The sequence below is a fragment of the Coregonus lavaretus genome (genome assembly GCF_964263955.1).
Source record: "Coregonus lavaretus genome assembly, contig: HAP1_SCAFFOLD_689, whole genome shotgun sequence".
Lineage (NCBI taxonomy): Eukaryota > Metazoa > Chordata > Actinopteri > Salmoniformes > Salmonidae > Coregonus > Coregonus lavaretus.
In genome coordinates, this window is record NW_028165939.1 from 121,496 (window position 1) to 140,580 (window position 19,085).

At 49.1% G+C, this 19,085-nt stretch overlaps 1 protein-coding gene across 3 annotated transcripts in view; it reads left to right on the plus strand.

Annotated features, from left to right (window-relative positions):
• LOC311115274 (TBC1 domain family member 23) overlaps positions 1-19,085 on the plus strand; it is a 117,359-nt gene that overhangs the window by 18,954 nt on the left and 79,320 nt on the right. For all 3 annotated transcript variants that reach the window (XR_014611210.1, XM_084190470.1, XM_084190471.1), the window contains exons 2-6: positions 6,503-6,674; positions 9,441-9,546; positions 12,267-12,474; positions 17,063-17,186; positions 17,694-17,818. Coding sequence is in view for 2 of the 3 variants with exons in the window: in XM_084190470.1 (XP_084046596.1) it covers positions 6,503-6,674; positions 9,441-9,546; positions 12,267-12,474; positions 17,063-17,186; positions 17,694-17,818 (735 nt within the window). In the remaining variant the exon portion in view is untranslated. The remainder of the gene's footprint in view (positions 1-6,502; positions 6,675-9,440; positions 9,547-12,266; positions 12,475-17,062; positions 17,187-17,693; positions 17,819-19,085) is intronic.

Consider the following 19,085-nt stretch of genomic DNA (forward strand, 5'->3'; position numbering starts at 1 on the left):
CAGTGACCGTACGTACATACCCCAACCAGAAGCCATGGATTACAGGAAACATCCGCACTGAGCTAAAGGGTAGAGCTGCCGCTTTCAAGGAACGGGACTCTAACCCGGACGCTTATAAGAAATCCCGCTATGACCTCCGACGAACCATCAAACAGGCAAAGAGTCAATACAGGTCTAAGATTGAATCATACTACACTGGCTCTGACGCTCGTCGGATGTGGCAGGGCTTGAAAACTATTACAGACTACAAAGGGAAGCACAGCCGCGAGCTGCCCAGTGACACAAGCCTACCAGACGAGCTAAACCACTTCTATGCTCGCTTCGAGGCAAGCAACACTGAAGCATGCATGAGAGCACCAGCTGTTCCGGACGACTATGTGATCACGCTCTCCGTAGCCGATGTGAGTAAGACTTTTAAGCAGGTCAACATTCACAAGGCCGCAGGGCCAGACGGATTACCAGGACGTGTACTCCGAGCATGTGCTGACCAACTGGCAAGTGTCTTCACTGACATTTTCAACATGTCCCTGACTGAGTCTGTAATACCAACATGTTTCAAGCAGACCACCATAGTCCCCGTGCCCAAGAACTCTAAGATAACCTGCCTAAATGACTACCGACCCGTGGCACTGACGTCTGTAGCCATGAAGTGCTTTGAAAGACTGGTCATGGCTCACATCAACAGCATAATCCCAGAAACCCTAGACCCACTCCAATTTGCATACCGCCCCAACAGATCCACAGATGATGCAATCTCTATCGCACTCCACACTGCCCTTTCCCACCTGGACAAGAGGAACACCTACGTGAGAATGCTATTCATTGACTACAGCTCAGCATTCAACACCATAGTGCCCTCAAAGCTCATCACTAAGCTAAGGATCCTGGGACTAAACACCTCCCTCTGCAACTGGATCCTGGACTTCCTGACGGGCCGCCCCCAGGTGGTAAGGGTAGGTAACAACACATCTGCCACACTGATCCTCAACACGGGGGCCCCTCAGGGGTGCGTGCTCAGTCCCCTCCTGTACTCTCTGTTCACCCATGACTGCATGGCCAGGCACGACTCCAACACCATCATTAAGTTTGCCGACGACACAACAGTGGTAGGCCTGATCACCGACAACGATGAGACAGCCTATAGGGAGGAGGTCAGAGATCTGGCCGTGTGGTGCCAGGACAACAACCTCTCCCTCAACGTGACCAAGACAAAGGAGATGATTGTGGACTACAGGAAAAAAAAGAGGACTGAGCACGCCCCCATTCTCATCGACGGGGCTGTAGTGGAACAAGTTGAGAGCTTCAAGTTCCTTGGTGTCCACATCACCAACGAACTATCATGGTCCAAACACACCAAGACAGTCGTGAAGAGGGCACGACAAAGCCTATTCCCCCTCAGGAGACTAAAAAGATTTGGCATGGGTCCTCAGATCCTCAAAAAATTCTACAGCTGCACCATCGAGAGCATCCTGACTGGTTGCATCACCGCCTGGTATGGCAACTGCTTGGCCTCTGACCGCAAGGCACTACAGAGGGTAGTGCGTACGGCCCAGTACATCACTGGGGCAAAGCTCCCTGCCATCCAGGACCTCTATACCAGGCGGTGTCAGAGGAAGGCCCTCAAAATTGTCAAAGACTCCAGTCACCCTAGTCATAGACTGTTCTCTCTGCTACCGCACGGCAAGCGGTACCGGAGTGCCAAGTCTAGGTCCAAAAGACTTCTCAACAGCTTCTACCCCCAAGCCATAAGACTCCTGAACAGCTAATCATGGCTACCCGGACTATTTGCACTGCCCCCCCACCCCATCCTTTTTACGCTGCTGCTACTCTGTTAAGTATTTATGCATAGTCACTTTAACTCTACCCACATGTACATATTACCTCAACTAGCCGGTGCCCCCGCACATTGACTATGCAACGGTACCCCCCTGTATATATAGCCTCCCTACTGTCACTTTATTCTATTGTATATATAGCCTCCCTACTGTCACTTTATTTTTTACTTCTGCTCTTTTTTTTCTCAACACTTTTTTGTTGTTGTTTTATTCTTACTTTTTTTGTTTAAAATAAATGCACTGTTGGTTAAGGGCTGTAAGTAAGCATTTCACTGTAATGTCTGCACCTGTTGTATTCGGCGCATGTGACCAATAAAATTTGATTTGATTTGATTTGATTTGATATTTTCTATGTAATAGGTTTACTTACTGCTATAGATGTATTGAAAAGAAAAATGACTGAGAAGTATGCTGTGACAGAAGCAGTGGCTTTAGTCTCATTCCCCTCCTCAGTACACAGTACTATCCTGATACAGCAGTATAGAACTCTGTCCCCTCCTCAATACACAGTACTATCCTGATACAGCAGTATAGAACTCTGTCCCCTCCTCAGTACACAGTACTATCCTGATACAGCAGTTAACTCTGTCCCCTCCTCAGTACACAGTACTATCCTGATACAGCAGTATAGAACTCTGTCCCCTCCTCAGTACACAGTACTATCCTGATACAGCAGTATAGAACTCTGTCCCCTCCTCAGTACACAGTACTATCCTGATTCAGCAGTATATAACTCTGTCCTCTCCTCAGTACACAGTACTATCCTGATACAGCAGTATAGAACTCTGTCCTCTCCTCAGTACACAGTACTATCCTGATACAGCAGTATAGAACTCTGTCCTCTCCTCAGTACACAGTACTATCCTGATACAGCAGTTAACTCTGTCCCCTCCTCAGTACACAGTACTATCCTGATACAGCAGTATAGAACTCTGTCCCCTCCTCAGTACACAGTACTATCCTGATACAGCAGTATAGAACTCTGTCCTCTCCTCAGTACACAGTACTATCCTGATACAGCAGTATAGAACTCTGTCCTCTCCTCAGTACACAGTACTATCCTGATACAGCAGTATAGAACTCTGTCCCCTCCTCAGTACACAGTACTATCCTGATTCAGCAGTATATAACTCTGTCCTCTCCTCAGTACACAGTACTATCCTGATACAGCAGTATAGAACTCTGTCCCCTCCTCAGTACACAGTACTATCCTGATACAGCAGTATAGAACTCTGTCCTCTCCTCAGTACACAGTACTATCCTGATACAGCAGTATAGAACTCTGTCCCCTCCTCAGTACACAGTACTATCCTGATACAGTAGTATAGAACTCTGTCCTCTCCTCAGTACACAGTACTATCCTGATACAGCAGTATAGAACTCTGTCCTCTCCTCAGTACACAGTACTATCCTGATACAGCAGTATAGAACTCTGTCCCCTCCTCAGTACACAGTACTATCCTGATTCAGCAGTATATAACTCTGTCCTCTCCTCAGTACACAGTACTATCCTGATACAGCAGTATAGAACTCTGTCCCCTCCTCAGTACACAGTACTATCCTGATACAGCAGTATAGAACTCTGTCCTCTCCTCAGTACACAGTACTATCCTGATACAGCAGTATAGAACTCTGTCCCCTCCTCAGTACACAGTACTATCCTGATACAGCAGTATAGAACTCTGTCACCTCCTCAGTACACAGTACTATCCTGATACAGCAGTATAGAACTCTGTCCTCTCCTCAGTACACAGTACTATCCTGATACAGCAGTATAGAACTCTGTCCCCTCCTCAGTACACAGTACTATCCTGATACAGCAGTATAGAACTCTGTCACCTCCTCAGTACACAGTACTATCCTGATACAGCAGTATATAACTCTGTCCTCTCCTCAGTACACAGTACTATCCTGATACAGCAGTATAGAACTCTGTCCCCTCCTCAATACACAGTACTATCCTGATACAGCAGTATAGAACTCTGTCCTCTCCTCAGTACACAGTACTATCCTGATACAGCAGTATATAACTCTGTCCCCTCCTCAATACACAGTACTATCCTGATACAGCAGTATAGAACTCTGTCCCCTCCTCAGTACACAGTACTATCCTGATACAGCAGTATAGAACTCTGTCCCCTCCTCAGTATACAGTACTATCCTGATACAGCAGTATAGAACTCTGTCCCCTCCTCAGTACACAGTACTATCCTGATACAGCAGTATAGAACTCTGTCCTCTCCTCAGTACACAGTACTATCCTGATACAGCAGTATAGAACTCTGTCCCCTCCTCAGTACACAGTACTATCCTGATACAGCAGTATAGAACTCTGTCCCCTCCTCAGTACACAGTACTATCCTGATACAGCAGTATAGAACTCTGTCCCCTCCTCAATACACAGTACTATCCTGATACAGCAGTATAGAACTCTGTCCCCTCCTCAATACACAGTACTATCCTGATACAGCAGTATAGAACTCTGTCCCCTCCTCAGTACACAGTACTATCCTGATACAGCAGTATAGAACTCTGTCCCCTCCTCAGTACACAGTACTATCCTGATACAGCAGTATAGAACTCTGTCCTCTCCTCAGTACACAGTACTATCCTGATACAGCAGTATAGAACTCTGTCCCCTCCTCAGTACACAGTACTATCCTGATACAGCAGTATAGAACTCTGTCCTCTCCTCAGTACACAGTACTATCCTGATACAGCAGTATAGAACTCTGTCCCCTCCTCAGTACACAGTACTATCCTGATACAGCAGTTAACTCTGTCCCCTCCTCAGTACACAGTACTATCCTGATACAGCAGTATAGAACTCTGTCCTCTCCTCAGTACACAGTACTATCCTGATACAGCAGTATAGAACTCTGTCCTCTCCTCAGTACACAGTACTATCCTGATACAGCAGTATAGAACTCTGTCCCCTCCTCAGTACACAGTACTATCCTGATACAGCAGTATAGAACTCTGTCCTCTCCTCAGTACACAGTACTATCCTGATACAGCAGTTAACTCTGTCCCCTCCTCAGTACACAGTACTATCCTGATACAGCAGTATAGAACTCTGTCCTCTCCTCAGTACACAGTACTATCCTGATACAGCAGTATAGAACTCTGTCCTCTCCTCAGTACACAGTACTATCCTGATACAGCAGTATAGAACTCTGTCCTCTCCTCAGTACACAGTACTATCCTGATACAGCAGTATAGAACTCTGTCCTCTCCTCAGTACACAGTACTATCCTGATACAGCAGTATAGAACTCTGTCCCCTCCTCAATACACAGTACTATCCTGATACAGCAGTATATAACTCTGTCCTCTCCTCAGTACACAGTACTATCCTGATACAGCAGTATAGAACTCTGTCCCCTCCTCAGTACGCAGTACTATCCTGATACAGCAGTATAGAACTCTGTCCCCTCCTCAGTACACAGTACTATCCTGATACAGCAGTATAGAACTCTGTCCCCTCCTCAGTACACAGTACTATCCTGATACAGCAGTATAGAACTCTGTCCCCTCCTCAGTACACAGTACTATCCTGATACAGCAGTATAGAACTCTGTCCCCTCCTCAGTACACAGTACTATCCTGATACAGCAGTATAGAAACAGTAGGCTATATTGACTTCCTGTTTCTAAAATGATCTGCGCTCCTCTTGCTCTGTAGAACAATCTGCTTCTTTAGAGCTGCTTACCTACCAGATTATCACATTCCAACACCTATCAGTTACTGCAGACCATTTTAGATACAGGAAGTCAGTGTAGCCTTCTGTTTCTAGCTCTGCTACTGCTAGTGTCAGGCAGCCTGGATACCATGGTAACAGCAGGGGACTTTGACCACACTCCTCTTGCTCTGTTGAGAAATCTGATTATTTTGTGCTGCGTACTTTACATATGATCAGATTCCAACACCTATCAGTTACTATATAAAAGAGATCCCACCAATCCCCTGTTGTCTCTCTGTGTCAGTAGGAAAGTGTGTATCTGCTGGCTAGCAGAGCAGTGAGACGGACACAAGCTGGAAATGGAATGTTCAGGTTGTGAGTGTTGAGGTGTGGCTGTGTTTGATGCTCAGTGGTGTCAGAAATAGACTCTACCTCACATCCCCGTGACATTGGAAAAGCCCTGTGTACAGATGAAACAGTAGTCAAACAAATAGCATATCAGTATTGGAGATACTTAAGAGTTATTGACATTGCTGAAAGATTTAGCGTTAAAACGGTTCAACAGTGTTTGTCTCTCTGACCTGTCCTGTCTTGCTCTCTGACCTGTCCTGTCTTGCTCTCTGACCTGTCCTGTCTTGCACTCTGACCTGTCCTGTCTTGCTCTCTGACCTGTCCTGTCTTGCTCTCTGACCTGTCCTGTCTTGCTCTCTGACCTGTCCTGTCTTGCACTCTGACCTGTCCTGTCTTGCTCTCTGACCTGTCCTGTCTTGCTCTCTGACCTGTCCTGTCATGCTCTCTGACCTGTCCTGTCTTGCTCTCTGACCTGTCCTGTCTTGCACTCTGACCTGTCCTGTCTTGCTCTCTGACCTGTCCTGTCTTGCTCGCTGACCTGTCCTGTCTTGCTCTCTGACCTGTCCTGTCTTGCAACATTGCCCTATAGGTGTTAGATGTTTCTCTGATAGTGTTGCTGTTTCTCTGTCCTGCAGGGATCAGGATCTGGCTGAGGCCCTGGACTCTGGAGGCTCTGACCTGGAGCTAGAGATGGATGTACAGAGGGAGCTGGGGTTGGGAGGAGGGCTGGGGCTGGATGGGGAAGAGGACGGGGGGGTTATTCGAGTCCAGGAGCTACCAGCCCAGCAGAGAGCCAAGCTGTGGAAGGTGAGAGAGGTCAGGGGTCGTGGGTTCGGCCTGCCTTAACAGAGGGGGAGGGATTAGACTAGCGAAGGAGTGGGAGGGGGTCAGAGGGTGAGGAAGGGGTGGAGGGGGTCAGAGGGTGAGGAGGGGGTGGGGGGGGGGTCAGAGGGTGAGGAAGGGGTGGGGGGGTCAGAGGGTGAGGAGGGGGTGGGGGGGGGTCAGAGGGTGAGGATGGAGAGGGGGTGGGGGTGGTCAGAGGGTGAGGATGGAGAGGGGGTGGGGGGGGTCAGAGGGTGAGGAGGGGGTGGGGGGGGGTCAGAGGGTGAGGATGGAGAGGGGGTGGGGGTGGTCAGAGGGTGAGGATGGAGAGGGGGTGGGGGGGGGGTCAGAGTGTGAAGTAGGAGAGGGGGTGGGGGGTTGAGGGACTGGGGTGGGGGTGGTCAGAGGGTGAGGATGGAGAGGGGGTGGGGGGTCAGAGGGTGAGGATGGAGAGGGGGTGGGGGGTGCAGAGGGTGAGGATGGCGAGGGGTTGGGGGTGGTCAGAGGGTGAGGATGGAGACGGGGTGGGGGGGTCAGAGGGTGAGGGACTAGGGAGGGGGTGGGGGGGGTCAGAGAGTGAGGATGGAGAGGGGGTGGGGGGTCAGAGGGTGAGGTTGGAGAGGGGGTGGGGGGATCAGAGGGTGAGGGACTAGGGAGGGGGTGGGGGGGTCAGAGGGTGAGGGACTACGGAGGGGGTGGGGGACTAGGGAGGGGGTGGGGGGGGTCAGAGTGTGAAGTAGGAGAGGGGGTGGGGGGTTGAGGGACTGGGGTGGGGGTGGTCAGAGGGTGAGGATGGAGAGGGGGTGGGGGGGTCAGAGGGTGAGGATGAGGAGGGGGTGGGGGGGTCAGAGGGTGAGGATGAGGAGGGGGTGGGGGGATCAGAGGGTGAGGATGGAGAGGGGGTGGAGGGGTCAGAGGGTGAGGATGAGGAGGGGGTGGGGGGGTCAGAGGGTGAGGATGGAGAGGGGGGTTAGGGGGGTTAGAGGTGAGGAACCAGGAAAAACTCTGATCTGGTCCCGTCTGTCAGCTACTAACTGATGATCTGGTCCCGTCTGTCAGCTACTAACTGATGATCTGGTCCCGTCTGTCAGCTACTAACTGATGATCTGGTCCCATCTGTCAGCTACTAACTGATGATCTGGTCCCGTCTGTCAGCTACTAACTGATGATCTGATCCCGTCTGTCAGCTACTAACTGATGATCTGGTCCCGTCTGTCAGCTACTAACTGATGATCTGATCCCGTCTGTCAGCTACTAACTGATGATCTGGTCCCATCTGTCAGCTACTAACTGATGATCTGGTCCCGTCTGTCAGCTACTAACTGATGATCTGGTCCCATCTGTCAGCTACTAACTGATGATCTGGTCCCGTCTGTCAGCTACTAACTGATGATCTGGTCCCGTCTGTCAGCTACTAACTGATGATCTGGTCCCGTCTGTCAGCTACTAACTGATGATCTGGTCCCGTCTGTCAGCTACTAACTGATGATCTGGTCCCGTCTGTCAGCTACTAACTGATGATCTGGTCCTGTCTGTCAGCTACTAACTGATGATCTGGTCCTGTCTGTCAGCTACTAACTGATGATCTGGTCCCGTCTGTCAGCTACTAACTGATGATCTGGTCCCGTCTGTCAGCTACTAACTGATGATCTGATCCCGTCTGTCAGCTACTAACTGATGATCTGGTCCCGTCTGTCAGCTACTAACTGATGATCTGGTCCCGTCTGTCAGCTACTAACTGATGATCTGGTCCCGTCTGTCAGCTACTAACTGATGATCTGGTCCCGTCTGTCAGCTACTAACTGATGATCTGGTCCCGTCTGTCAGCTACTAACTGATGATCTGGTCCCGTCTGTCAGCTACTAACTGATGATCTGATCCCGTCTGTCAGCTACTAACTGATGATCTGGTCCCGTCTGTCAGCTACTAACTGATGATCTGATCCCGTCTGTCAGCTACTAACTGATGATCTGGTCCCGTCTGTCAGCTACTAACTGATGATCTGGTCCCGTCTGTCAGCTACTAACTGATGATCTGGTCCCGTCTGTCAGCTACTAACTGATGATCTGGTCGTGTCTGTCAGCTACTAACTGATGATCTGGTCCCGTCTGTCAGCTACTAACTGATGATCTGGTCCCGTCTGTCAGCTACTAACTGATGATCTGGTCCCGTCTGTCAGCTACTAACTGATGATCTGGTCGTGTCTGTCAGCTACTAACTGATGATCTGGTCCCGTCTGTCAGCTACTAACTGATGATCTGGTCCCGTCTGTCAGCTACTAACTGATGATCTGGTCCCGTCTGTCAGCTACTAACTGATGATCTGGTCCCGTCTGTCAGCTACTAACTGATGATCTGGTCCCGTCTGTCAGCTACTAACTGATGATCTGATCCCGTCTGTCAGCTACTAACTGATGATCTGGTCCCATCTGTCAGCTACTAACTGATGATCTGGTCCCGTCTGTCAGCTACTAACTGATGATCTGGTCCCGTCTGTCAGCTACTAACTGATGATCTGGTCCCGTCTGTCAGCTACTAACTGATGATCTGGTCCCGTCTGTCAGCTACTAACTGATGATCTGGTCCCGTCTGTCAGCTACTAACTGATGATCTGGTCCCGTCTGTCAGCTACTAACTGATGATCTGGTCCCGTCTGTCAGCTACTAACTGATGATCTGGTCCCGTCTGTCAGCTACTAACTGATGATCTGGTCCCGTCTGTCAGCTACTAACTAGTTGATGTGTTTTGTCAGATTGCTCTGAACGTGGCCGGTAAAGGAGACAGTCTGTCCTCGTGGGATGGAGTCCTGGATCTTCCAGAACAGACCGTCATACACACCCGCTGCCAGCAGCTCATTGGTGAGTGACTGTTACATACAGTATCTACATTATATATACACTACCGGTCAAAAGTTTTAGAACACCTACTCATTCATATATATATAGATAGATAGATAGAGATATACTGAACAATAATAGGAATGCAACAATTTCAAAGATTGTACTGAGTTACAGTTCTTTTAAGGAACTAAGTCAATTGAAATAAATTCATTAGACCTTTTAATCTATGGATTTCACCTGACTGGGAATCTGTTGGTCACAGATACCTTAAACCCCCCCCCAAAAAAGGTAGGGGCGTGGATCAGAAAACCAGTCAGTATCTGGTGTGACCATTTGCCTCATGCAGCGCGACACATCTCCTTCACATAGAGTTGATCAGGCTGTTGATTGTGGCCTGTGGAATGTTGTCCCACTCCTCTTCAATGACTGTGCGAAGTTGCTGGATATTGGCGGGAACTGGAACACGCTGTCGTACACGTTGATCCAGAGCATCCCAAACATGCTCAATTGGTGACATGTCTGGTGAGCAAGCAGGCCATGGAAGAACTGGGACATTTTCAGCTTCCAGGAATTGTGTACAGATCCTTGTGACATGGGGCCGTGCATTATCATGCTGGAACATGAGGTGATGGTGGTGGATGAATGGCACAACAATGGGCCTCAGGATCTCGTCACGGGATCTCTGTGCATTCAAATTGCCACCGATAAAATGCAGTTGTGTTTGTTGTCCGTAGCTTATGGTAGAAGGAGAAATGCTCACCAACAGGGATATAAACACATTTGTGCACAAAATTAGAAATAAATAAGCTTTTTGTGCGTATGGAAAATGTCTGTGATCTTTTATTTCAGCTCATGAATCCTGGGACCAACACTTTACATGTTGTTTATATTGTTGTTCAGTATACATTATATTACACCTGCCCTGCTCAAGACACTTCATAGGATGGATTATTCTCAGTCATAATTCTGTCTTCCGTAGCTCAGTCGTAATTCTGTCTTCCGTAGCTCAGTCATAATTCTGTCTTCCGTAGCTCAGTCAAAATTCTGTCAGCAGCACAATATTGAGAACAGACAATAGAAACACAAGTACAAACACCTGCACACGCTGCGTTCTCATACAGTTTGGATCTTATGCAGAAACTGTCAGCTATCATCAGCTTTGCACAGTCCTTTCTCTGCCTGATAGTAGGATGGGTTAGCCAGCAGAACTGACATGGATACTGCTCCAGGACTCAGCCCAGAATAGGCAGCCCTTCATGGGGCACAGAGCCAGGAAAGCCCCAGGCCTTACCTCCAGGAGTAGGCCAGCATATGGTGACACAGTGAAGAGAGACAAACTGAGGGAGAGTATGTTATAGTTGGTTGAAGAATCAATCCTGAGACCTTTCTTCTACAAGACACATTTGCTTGAAAGGTTATTTGCTGGCTAGTCATATTTAGCCCTGGGGCCATATGAATAGAGTCTCATTTAGCCCTGGGGCCATATGAATAGAGTCTCGGAGTAGGAGCGGCTAGTCATATTTAGCCCTGGGGCCATATGAATAGAGTCTCGGAGTAGGAGCGGCTAGTCATATTTAGCCCTGGGGCCATATGAATAGAGTCTCGGAGTAGGAGCGGCTAGTCATATTTAGCCCTGGGGCCATATGAATAGAGTCTCAGAGTAGGAGCGGCTAGTCATATTTAGCCCTGGGGCCATATGAATAGAGTCTCAGAGTAGGAGCGGCTAGTCATATTTAGCCCTGGGGCCATATGAATAGAGTCTCAGAGTAGGAGCGGCTAGTCATATTTAGCCCTGGGGCCATATGAATAGAGTCTCATTTAGCCCTGGGGCCATATGAATAGAGTCTCATTTAGCCCTGGGGCCATATGAATAGAGTCTCATTTAGCCCTGGGGCCATATGAATAGAGTCTCATTTAGCCCTGGGGCCATATGAATAGAGTCTCATTTAGCCCTGGGGCCATATGAATAGAGTCTCATTTAGCCCTGGGGCCATATGAATAGAGTCTCATTTAGCCCTGGGGCCATATGAATAGAGTCTCATTTAGCCCTGGGGCCATATGAATAGAGTCTCATTTAGCCCTGGGGCCATATGAATAGAGTCTCGGAGTAGGAGCGCTGATCTAGAATCAGGTCCATCTGATTCGTTATGATGGAAAATCCTAGATCAGCCCTCCTACTCTGAGAGGCTGGATACATATGGCCCCAGGAGGATTTCAGCCCTCCTACTCTGAGAGGCTGGATACATATGGCCCCAGGAGGATTTCAGCCCTCCTACTCTGAGAGGCTGGATACATATGGCCCCAGGAGGATTTCAGCCCTCCTACTCTGAGAGGCTGGATACATATGGCCCCAGGAGGATTTCAGCCCTCCTACTCTGAGAGGCTGGATACATATGGCCCCAGGAGGATTTCAGCCCTCCTACTCTGAGAGGCTGGATACATATGGCCCCAGGAGGATTTCAGCCCTCCTACTCTGAGAGGCTGGATACATATGGCCCCAGGAGGATTTCAGCCCTCCTACTCTGAGAGGCTGGATACATATGGCCCCAGGGGGATTTCAGCCCTCCTACTCTGAGAGGCTGGATACATATGGCCCCGGGAGGATTTCAGCCCTCCTACTCTGAGAGGCTGGATACATATGGCCCCGGGAGGATTTCTCTCAACTCTGTTTCCTGAGAGTGATGGACATAGTAATGACCTCTGACCTCTGACCCTGTGTCTCTGCTTCCTGTCTCCAGACCAGCTGGGGGGCGTGGCGGAGGAGGAGGGGCGTGACATGGTGTCTGACGTAGAGTCTGTCATCACGTTCTACTGTAAGTCCCGAAACATCAACTTCACCCCTGACCTCTCCTGGCCACACCTCCTCAAACCTCTGCTGGGCCTGCAGCTGCCCCGCTCCGACCTCTACAACTGCTTCTACGCCATCATGAATAAATATATACCACGGTGAGACACACACACACCTCTACACTAAATATATACCACGGTGAGACACACACACACCTCTACACTAAATATATACCACGGTGAGACACACACACACCTCTACACTAAATATATACCACGGTGAGACACACACACACCTCTACACTAAATATATACCACGGTGAGACACACACACACCTCTACACTAAATATATACCACGGTGAGACACACACCTCTACACTAAATATATACCACGGTGAGACACACACACACCTCTACACTAAATATATACCACGGTGAGACACACACACACCTCTACACTAAATATATACCACGGTGAGACACACACACACCTCTACACTAAATATATACCACGGTGAGACACACACACACCTCTACACTAAATATATACCACGGTGAGACACACACACACCTCTACACTAAATATATACCACGGTGAGACACACACACACCTCTACACTAAATATATACCACGGTGAGACACACACACCTCTACACTAAATATATACCACGGTGAGACACACACCTCTACACTAAATATATACCACGGTGAGACACACACACACCTCTACACTAAATATATACCACGGTGAGACACACACACACCTCTACACTAAATATATACCACGGTGAGACACACACACACCTCTACACTAAATATATACCACGGTGAGACACACACACACCTCTACACTAAATATATACCACGGTGAGACACACACACACCTCTACACTAAATATATACCACGGTGAGACACACACACACCTCTACACTAAATATATACCACGGTGAGACACACACACACCTCTACACTAAATATATACCACGGTGAGACACACACACACCTCTACACTAAATATATACCACGGTGAGACACACACCTCTACACTAAATATATACCACGGTGAGACACACACACACCTCTACACTAAATATATACCACGGTGAGACACACACACACCTCTACACTAAATATATACCACGGTGAGACACACACACACCTCTACACTAAATATATACCACGGTGAGACACACACACACCTCTACACTAAATATATACCACGGTGAGACCACAGGAGGTTGGTGGAGGACGGGCCTGTAGTGGAATGGTATCAAATATATCAAACACATGGTTTCCAATCTAGCAATTATTATGAGCCGTCATCCCCTCATCAGGGTTTCCCCCAGACGTTTCACATTTCTGTTTTAACCCTAAACTAGCACGCCTTATTCAATTACTCAACTAATCATCAAGCCTTTGACTAATTGAAACAGGTGTGCCAGTTTAGGGTTAAAACAAACATGTGAAACGTCTTGGTGGGCCGAGGAGAGGGTTGGGAAACCCTGACCTAGATGACTGTTGAAGCCAACAGCTCTGTCTTGGTGGGCCGAGGAGAGGGTTGGGAAACCCTGACCTAGATGACTGTTGAAGCCAACAGCTCTGTCTTGGTGGGCCGAGGAGAGGGTTGGGAAACCCTGATCTAGATGACTGTTGAAGCCAACAGCTCTGTCTTGGTGGGCCGAGGAGAGGGTTGGGAAACCCTGATCTAGATGACTGTTGAAGCCAACAGCTCTGTCTTGGTGGGCCGAGGAGAGGGTTGGGAAACCCTGATCTAGATGACTGTTGAAGCCAACAGCTCTGTCTTGGTGGGCCGAGGAGAGGGTTGGGAAACCCTGACCTAGATGACTGTTGAAGCCAACAGCTCTGTCTTGGTGGGCCGAGGAGAGGGTTGGGAAACCCTGACCTAGATGACTGTTGAAGCCAACAGCTCTGTCTTGGTGGGCCGAGGAGAGGGTTGGGAAACCCTGATCTAGATGACTGTTGAAGCCAACAGCTCTGTCTTGGTGGGCCGAGGAGAGGGTTGGGAAACCCTGACCTAGATGACTGTTGAAGCCAACAGCTCTGTCTTGGTGGGCCGAGGAGAGGGTTGGGAAACCCTGACCTAGATGACTGTTGAAGCCAACAGCTCTGTCTTGGTGGGCCGAGGAGAGGGTTGGGAAACCCTGACCTAGATGACTGTTGAAGCCAACAGCTCTGTCTTGGTGGGCCGAGGAGAGGGTTGGGAAACCCTGACCTAGATGACTGTTGAAGCCAACAGCTCTGTCTTGGTGGGCCGAGGAGAGGGTTGGGAAACCCTGACCTAGATGACTGTTGAAGCCAACAGCTCTGTCTTGGTGGGCCGAGGAGAGGGTTGGGAAACCCTGACCTAGATGACTGTTGAAGCCAACAGCTCTGTCTTGGTGGGCCGAGGAGAGGGTTGGGAAACCCTGACCTAGATGACTGTTGAAGCCAACAGCTCTGTCTTGGTGGGCCGAGGAGAGGGTTGGGAAACCCTGATCTAGATGACTGTTGAAGCCAACAGCTCTGTCTTGGTGGGCCGAGGAGAGGGTTGGGAAACCCTGATCTAGATGACTGTTGAAGCCAACAGCTCTGTCTTGGTGGGCCGAGGAGAGGGTTGGGAAACCCTGACCTAGATGACTGTTGAAGCCAACAGCTCTGTCTTGGTGGGCCGAGGAGAGGGTTGGGAAACCCTGATCTAGATGACTGTTGAAGCCAACAGCTCTGTCTTGGTGGGCCGAGGAGAGGGTTGGGAAACCCTGATCTAGATGACTGTTGAAGCCAACAGCTCTGTCTTGGTGGGCCGAGGAGAGGGTTGGGAAACCCTGACCTAGATGACTGTTGAAGCCAACAGCTCTGTCTTGGTGGGCCGAGGAGAGGGTTGGGAAACCCTGATCTAGATGACTGTTGAAGCCAACAGCTCTGTCTTGGTGGGCCGAGGAGAGGGTTGGGAAACCCTGACCTAGATGACTGTTGAAGCCAACAGCTCTGTCTTGGTGGGCCGAGGAGAGGGTTGGGAAACCCTGATCTAGATGACTGTTGAAGCCAACAGCTCTGTCTTGGTGGGCCGAGGAGAGGGTTGGGAAACCCTGATCTAGATGACTGTTGAAGCCAACAGCTCTGTCTTGGTGTGCCGAGGAGAGGGTTGGGAAACCCTGATCTAGATGACTGTTGAAGCCAACAGCTCTGTCTTGGTGTGCCGAGGAGAGGGTTGGGAAACCCTGATCTAGATGACTGTTGAAGCCAACAGCTCTGTCTTGGTGGGCCGAGGAGAGGGTTGGGAAACCCTGATCTAGATGACTGTTGAAGCCAACAGCTCTGTCTTGGTGTGCCGAGGAGAGGGTTGGGAAACCCTGATCTAGATGACTGTTGAAGCCAACAGCTCTGTCTTGGTGTGCCGAGGAGAGGGTTGGGAAACCCTGATCTAGATGACTGTTGAAGCCAACAGCTCTGTCTTGGTGTGCCGAGGAGAGGGTTGGGAAACCCTGACCTAGATGACTGTTGAAGCCAACAGCTCTGTCTTGGTGGGCCGAGGAGAGGGTTGGGAAACCCTGACCTAGATGACTGTTGAAGCCAACAGCTCTGTCTTGGTGGGCCGAGGAGAGGGTTGGGAAACCCTGATCTAGATGACTGTTGAAGCCAACAGCTCTGTCTTGGTGTGCCGAGGAGAGGGTTGGGAAACCCTGATCTAGATGACTGTTGAAGCCAACAGCTCTGTCTTGGTGTGCCGAGGAGAGGGTTGGGAAACCCTGATCTAGATGACTGTTGAAGCCAACAGCTCTGTCTTGGTGGGCCGAGGAGAGGGTTGGGAAACCCTGATCTAGATGACTGTTGAAGCCAACAGCTCTGTCTTGGTGGGCCGAGGAGAGGGTTGGGAAACCCTGATCTAGATGACTGTTGAAGCCAACAGCTCTGTCTTGGTGGGCCGAGGAGAGGGTTGGGAAACCCTGATCTAGATGACTGTTGAAGCCAACAGCTCTGTCTTGGTGGGCCGAGGAGAGGGTTGGGAAACCCTGATCTAGATGACTGTTGAAGCCAACAGCTCTGTCTTGGTGGGCCGAGGAGAGGGTTGGGAAACCCTGATCTAGATGACTGTTGAAGCCAACAGCTCTGTCTTGGTGGGCCGAGGAGAGGGTTGGGAAACCCTGACCTAGATGACTGTTGAAGCCAACAGCTCTGTCTTGGTGGGCCGAGGAGAGGGTTGGGAAACCCTGACCTAGATGACTGTTGAAGCCAACAGCTCTGTCTTGGTGGGCCGAGGAGAGGGTTGGGAAACCCTGACCTAGATGACTGTTGAAGCCAACAGCTCTGTCTTGGTGGGCCGAGGAGAGGGTTGGGAAACCCTGATCTAGATGACTGTTGAAGCCAACAGCTCTGTCTTGGTGGGCCGAGGAGAGGGTTGGGAAACCCTGATCTAGATGACAATTGTAAAAAAATATGTAGGAAGCTCTAGATATGCATTTCTTAATGTTTATACCATGTTTATTCTATTACAGACACTTTTAAATGATAAACTTGAGTATATAATAACTTAGTGTAATTTAGAGATGACTAATGTTATATAAACACTCACACACGGACACACACTCACACAACTCTACAACTGCTTCTACGCTGTCATTAATAAATATATACCACAGTGAGACACACACACACACAACACAGTAACACACACAACACAGTAACACACACACACACCAGCACACACACACCCTGTGCGTAACGAAGGGTATATCTTCCTGTCCAGGGACTGTGTAGCGAAGGGCCGTCCGTTCCACCTGTACAGGCTGCTTCTTCAGTATCATGAACCAGAACTCTGCTCCTTCCTCGACACCAAGAAGATCACCCCAGACTCCTACACTATACACTGGGTATGTCTATCTAACCCCTAACCCCAGACTCCTCCACTATACACTGGGTATGTCTATCTAACCCCTAACCCCAGACTCCTCCACTATACCCTGGGTATGTCTATCTAACCCCTAACCCCAGACTCCTCCACTATACACTGGGTATGTCTATCTAACCCCTAACCCCAGACTCCTCCACTATACCCTGGGTATGTCTATCTAACCCCTAACCCCAGACTCCTCCACTATACCCTGGGTATGTCTATCTAACCCCTAACCCCAGACTCCTCCACTATACCCTGGGTATGTCTATCTAACCCCTAACCCCAGACTCCTCCACTATACACTGGGTATGTCTATCTAACCCCTAACCCCAGACTCCTCCACTATACCCTGGGTATGTCTATCTAACCCCTAACCCCAGACTCCTCCACTATACACTGGGTATGTCAGTACAGCCTATAAGGTTTTAAATGTTCCATTGCAGTGGGATGGTGGATTGTGACTGGTATGTTGTGTGTCCTACAGCTGGGCAGTCTGTTCTCCAGTCACTGCCTTCCAGAGGTGACTCAGGCCATGTGGGACTTCTACCTCCAACAGGCTGACCCCTTCCTCATCTTCTTCCTCCTCCTCATCATCCTCGTCAACGCCAAGTACCCACTATTACAACATATTACTAATACAACCCAGATTACAACACATAGCTACCGCAAACTAATATCACAAACTTATCAATACAAGGTCTTCAGTGCTCTTATATTACATTATGGGGTGTGAAATGTGCTGCTTTGAAAATCTGGCTGTTTTTACCGCTGTTTGTTCCCCCTCTAGAGATAACATCCTGTTTGTTCCCCCTCTAGAGATAACATCCTGTTTGTTCCCCCGTAGAGATAACATCCTGTTTGTTCCCCCCGTAGAGATAACATCCTGTTTGTTCCCCCTCTAGAGATAACATCCTGTTTGTTCCCCCTGTAGAGATAACATCCTGTTTGTTCCCCCTCTAGAGATAACATCCTGTTTGTTCCCCCCGTAGAGATAACATCCTGTTTGTTCCTCCTCTAGAGATAACATCATGTTTGTTCCCCCTCTAGAGATAACATCCTGTTTGTTCCCCCTCTAGAGATAACATCCTGTTTGTTCCCCCCGTAGAGATAACATCCTGTTTGTTCCCCCCGTAGAGATAACATCCTGTTTGTTCCCCCTCTAGAGATAACATCCTGTTTGTTCCCCCTCTAGAGATAACATCCTGTTTGTTCCCCCTCTAGAGATAACATCCTGTTTGTTCCCCCCGTAGAGATAACATCCTGTTTGTTCCCCCCGTAGAGATAACATCCTGTTTGTTCCCCCCGTAGAGATAACATCCTGTTTGTTCCCCCTCTAGAGATAACATCCTGTTTGTTCCCCCTCTAGAGATAACATCCTGTTTGTTCCCCCGTAGAGATAACATCCTGTTTGTTCCCCCTCTATAGATAACATCCTGTTTGTTCCCCCTCTAGAGATAACATCCTGTTTGTTCCCCCTCTAGAGATAACATCCTGTTTGTTCCCCCTCTAGAGATAACATCCTGTTTGTTCCCCCGTAGAGATAACATCCTGTTTGTTCCCCCGTAGAGAATACATACTGTTTGTTCCCCCTCTAGCGATAACATCCTGTTTGTTCCCCCCGTAGAGATAACATCCTGTTTGTTCCTCCTCTAGAGATAACATCCTGTTTGTTCCCCCCGTAGAGATAACATCCTGTTTGTTCCCCCTCTAGAGATAACATCCTGTTTGTTCCCCCCGTAGAGATAACATCCTGTTTGTTCCCCCGTAGAGAATACATCCTGTTTGTTCCCCCTCTAGAGATAACATCCTGTTTGTTCCCCCTCTAGAGATAACATCCTGTTTGTTCCCCCTCTAGACATAACATCCTGTTTGTTCC